Here is a 4060-nt window from a genome sequence, read left to right on the forward strand (position 1 = left end):
CTTGACCCCTTTAACGAAGTGCTGGGCCGGGTTCATCGGAACACAGGAATGTTTTAATCCTTACTTGGGATAAAATCTTCTTAAATCCCTTTTCTGCCGCATGGCATTAATTAGCAGGTAACGAATACTTTGTCAGTGAGGAAGGCATCAGATTTATAACACCAGACACTTAAATTTCTGCAGTCCTACCAAAATTTGACCAATGGTATTTTACACTGGTACCTGTTTTCTTTCCATTTTTAACAATATAATGGAAGGTACTTTTTCCCCTACAGCCTGAAGTGGTTCTTCTGCTACGGCAAATCGTTTTACGCGGTTTTTCCTCTGTTTACATGTGACAGCCTTTGTGATTGTTCTGCCCTGAACTCTGACAAAACCATTAACTGTCTGTTGCAGTTTATCCCTGTGTGGGCCCATGGCAGCATATGTGAATCCTCACGGGTACATCCACGAAACTCTCACCGTATATAAAGCCTGCAACTTGAATCTCAGCGGGCGGCCGTCGACGGAGCACAGCTGGTTCCCTGGGTAATGACAGCTAAAAGACATTCTGTCAGCAAATGACAGAAATTGGGTTGGAAACTTATTCCCTGTGATGGTGGGATACTAAATATATAATTCTTGAATCATCATTTCACGCCTAGGAAAAATAGGGAAGTAAATGTAGACTTTTTCAAAATCAAATACAATGAAAAATTCAGATACAAGGTTTTCAGAATTTCTCTGGAGTTTTTTAAGGGAATGTTAGGATTGGTTTTGTGTAAGCCACAACTGAAATCTCAGTTGTTTCCATGCAGCTTTCCTTGATCAAAAAGTAGATAAAGTGCAAATGAAAAACATGATAAATAATAAATAATAAATACAGTTATTCTACTGAGCTACTTTTTGCGGATTTAAAAACTGAATAAATGTTACCTTAATTTAAAGATCATCAGGTTTGTATTAATCTGATTACCTTGGGGGGTGAGTTAGTTAGTTATTAGTCTTGCTGTCTCTAACAGTAGCAGAATGAACTGTTACGATCTGGAAGTCTTGCCTAATAATGACGAGTCTTGCATCCAAATGTCACCCTGTTCTGGCAGCTTAGATTTGATTTTTTGGGGGCTAGACAAGTGTGCTTCAGGCTCCCCTTCCAAACTTTCAATGGTTAACTCTTGAGAATAGCTCAAATGTCAAACTATAACTGAATTTTAGCTTCACAAAAATATTCTTGAAGTATGTTTGTACCAGATCGCTTTCCTGTGTGCCTTTCTCTGTGCCACAGTGTCCAGAGTCCCTTTGGCTGTCATGTCCTCTTGCAAAACAGCGTAAAATAATCTTGCTGTATCTGTGGCCAGTCAAGGTCCTTCACGCTTTTAGTCTTACATTTTCTTGTGCTGGTGGTAATTTTGTTTGTCTGGGTTATCACGGAGCAGCGAGCAGTGACTCGGCGGGGCTGTGACCTGTCTGTCCCAGGACACCCAGGCTTTAATCCTCCCTGGAGAAGACTTGTGGCTTATAATACCCGGAGTTAATTTTTGTTACCCGTATGAGCAGTGACTCGGCGGGCCTGTGACCTGTCTGTCCCAGGACACCCAGGCTTTAATCCTCCCTGGAGAAGACTTGTGGCTTATAATACCCGGAGTTAATTTTTGTTACCCGTATGTGTTTTCTCAGCTCTTTTCTTCTATGAGGGTTTTGAAATATTCGTGTTCTGCCTTTTAAAGCTGGCACAGAAAAGCTCCGTGGCTCAGTTCCCTGTTAATCCAGGAGCAGTGCAGGAATGGCCTGTTTCCCTTTGGTAACCCTCCGAGGAGCCGTTTTCTGTTGAAGGCACACAGCATTTCATCGTCCTGCTGACGTGTTGAGCCAATAAAATACTTCAGTTGCTTTCTCCACTTGAAGGCTGATTTTTAAATTTTTTTTTTTTAATTTTTATAAGATCTGCAGAGTTTTCAGATGGGAGTTTGGTACCTTGATTCCCAAAGACTCGCTGAAAATCCAGCTTGAGACCAGTATTCCCTTCCTACCTGATCCGTGAGCTGTGCGCCGGTGTTTGTAGACTGTCTCTGCCGTAGCCGTTAGCGTGAGCTCTCTGTTTTGTTTTTGGTAGGTACGCCTGGACCATAGCCCAGTGCCGAATCTGCGGGAACCACATGGGTTGGAAGTTCACGGCTACCAAAAAGGATATGTCACCTCAGAAGTTCTGGGGCCTGACGCGGTCCGCTCTCCTGCCGCGGATCCCAGAAGCAGAGGACGACGCGGGCCACGATAGATCTCCGTTACTCTGCCTGTGACCCAGCACCGGCTCTGGAGACAGGCAGGCAGCAGCCTCTCTCGAATGCTCCGTTCTGCTTCTGATGCTCACTAAAACTTTGGAACCAAGCAGCACCCCCCAAGCCCCCCCAAGATGAGCTGGGGTTTGGTGTGCGTCCACGTTGCTGCTGTGTGAGACACACCAAGAACTGGAGGTCACATCTTTAACAGGACAGCTGAGGTGCCGTGGGACACCGAGGAGTCGCTCATCCCTCTGACAGGCCTGAGACTGAACTTTCTCCATCCTTGGAGAGTTTCAGAAGATGTTTACTGCTGTCAGCTTGCAGTGAAGGAAGGTGGGGGGGAAACTAAAATGGTGAGCAGAGTCTAATTTATGCAGTAGATGTATGATGGTAGATACCAGTTACTATTTTCCATAATCTCCTTCAAAGTGGTTTTGCTGAGAATCCCAGTTTCTAACCACGTGGAGTCCCTCACACTTTACGCTTGTGCTGTTTGTCAGATCCTCGCTGACTATCCATGGAAGGGCGAACAGGTCCCAGGTGTCTCTCCTGACTGGCACTGGTGGTGGTGGCAGTGCTGTAAGTGGGAAGAAGGAGCTGGAACCGTCGCAGGGTGCCCTTTGACGTGTCCTTACAAGTTGCCTGATCTATTTAGTCTGATTCTAGAAGTCTGAAGTTTTGAACTATTTATACAAACTACAGGGCAGTCCCAGAACTACGCTGTCACTTGCTGTTGAATGTGCTTATATTTTCTTTTCAGAATGATTTCTGTGAAGATTCATTTCCCAGCAGATGTGTCCATGAAGGGCCCTCTGAAATGCGAAACTGTCGCCATTTTCCAGTAGTACTTATTTTGACAAGGAGGGGCTACATATCTTTTTTTTTTTTTCTTTCACACTTTCACTCTCTATAGGAGAATTTCACATTGTCACCCTTATTTTACAAGGAGCAGAAGTTTCCAAATAAATAAAAGGCTGTGAGGTTTTGGGGGGTTCTTTGGTGTCTGAAAGGCTACAGAAGTCAGGTGCCAAAATGGGGCAGCTTTTGCCACTGATTTATTGGTGGTTCTTTTTCCCCTCAGAATGCACTTTGATGGAAACTGAGGATTTCTTCAGTGTTTGTGCACATACACACGTGGGTTTTTTCCTTTTGAAGCGTTATCATTCACTCTTTATTTCTTCACAGTCAACCTCTCAGACCTTGTAGTGTTGGCTATAACGTCACAAAACTAATGAAGATTTCAGGCGTCAGCCAGTCCCTGCTCGCTCTCGATCGCACCCCTACAGCACGCGCGTGTCGCGTGGGCGGATACCGCAGCGAAAGGCCCGGTGGGACAAGACGAGCGGCTGCTTGACCTGCCGGTGTGGTACCTACCCCGCAGCTAAGAGAAGGCCCAGCTGTGCGCAGCTGTGGGGGCAGTTCCTGCGCGAGGTGTGTAACTCAGGTTTAGTTCTCTGAAGCCTTCTACCTCTGTGCTTCTGTGATGACTCTCGTTGGCTGTGCAGACCTCCTCGATGCCGTGTTTAGCCCTGTGCCCTGGGGTGCCCATGCGCTGTGACAAGCAATATTTCGCTGCATAGACCTCTGAACAAATAGAGGGTGAATGATGGCGCGTTTTCTTCACAGAAACATCCCGGAGTTGGGTTAGGATTCTACAGTAAGCTTTCCAAAGGCTGAAATAAGCTCTAGCGTGAGACTGTGAGACCTCTGTACTTGGGTAACCACTGAACTTAGCGCTCCCCTCATGCCCTGCACACACAGATGTGCCCACAACACACACGTCTGCGCACACACGTGGCTCA

General features: G+C 46.0%; 1 protein-coding gene across 1 annotated transcript in view; it reads left to right on the forward strand.

Moving 5' to 3' along the window:
* Positions 1-2276, forward strand: part of CRBN (cereblon) — a gene marked incomplete at its 5' end in the record, with an annotated part of 17719 nt that extends 15443 nt beyond the window's left edge. Inside the window, 2 exons of the mRNA XM_010145525.1 lie at positions 397-528; positions 2093-2276. Coding sequence (XP_010143827.1) covers positions 397-528; positions 2093-2276 — 316 coding nt within the window. The remainder of the gene's footprint in view (positions 1-396; positions 529-2092) is intronic.
* Positions 2277-4060: the final 1784 nt, after the last annotated feature.

This window comes from Buceros rhinoceros, unplaced genomic scaffold, assembly GCF_000710305.1.
Source record: "Buceros rhinoceros silvestris isolate BGI_N320 unplaced genomic scaffold, ASM71030v1 scaffold31321, whole genome shotgun sequence".
NCBI classification, from domain to species: domain Eukaryota; kingdom Metazoa; phylum Chordata; class Aves; order Bucerotiformes; family Bucerotidae; genus Buceros; species Buceros rhinoceros.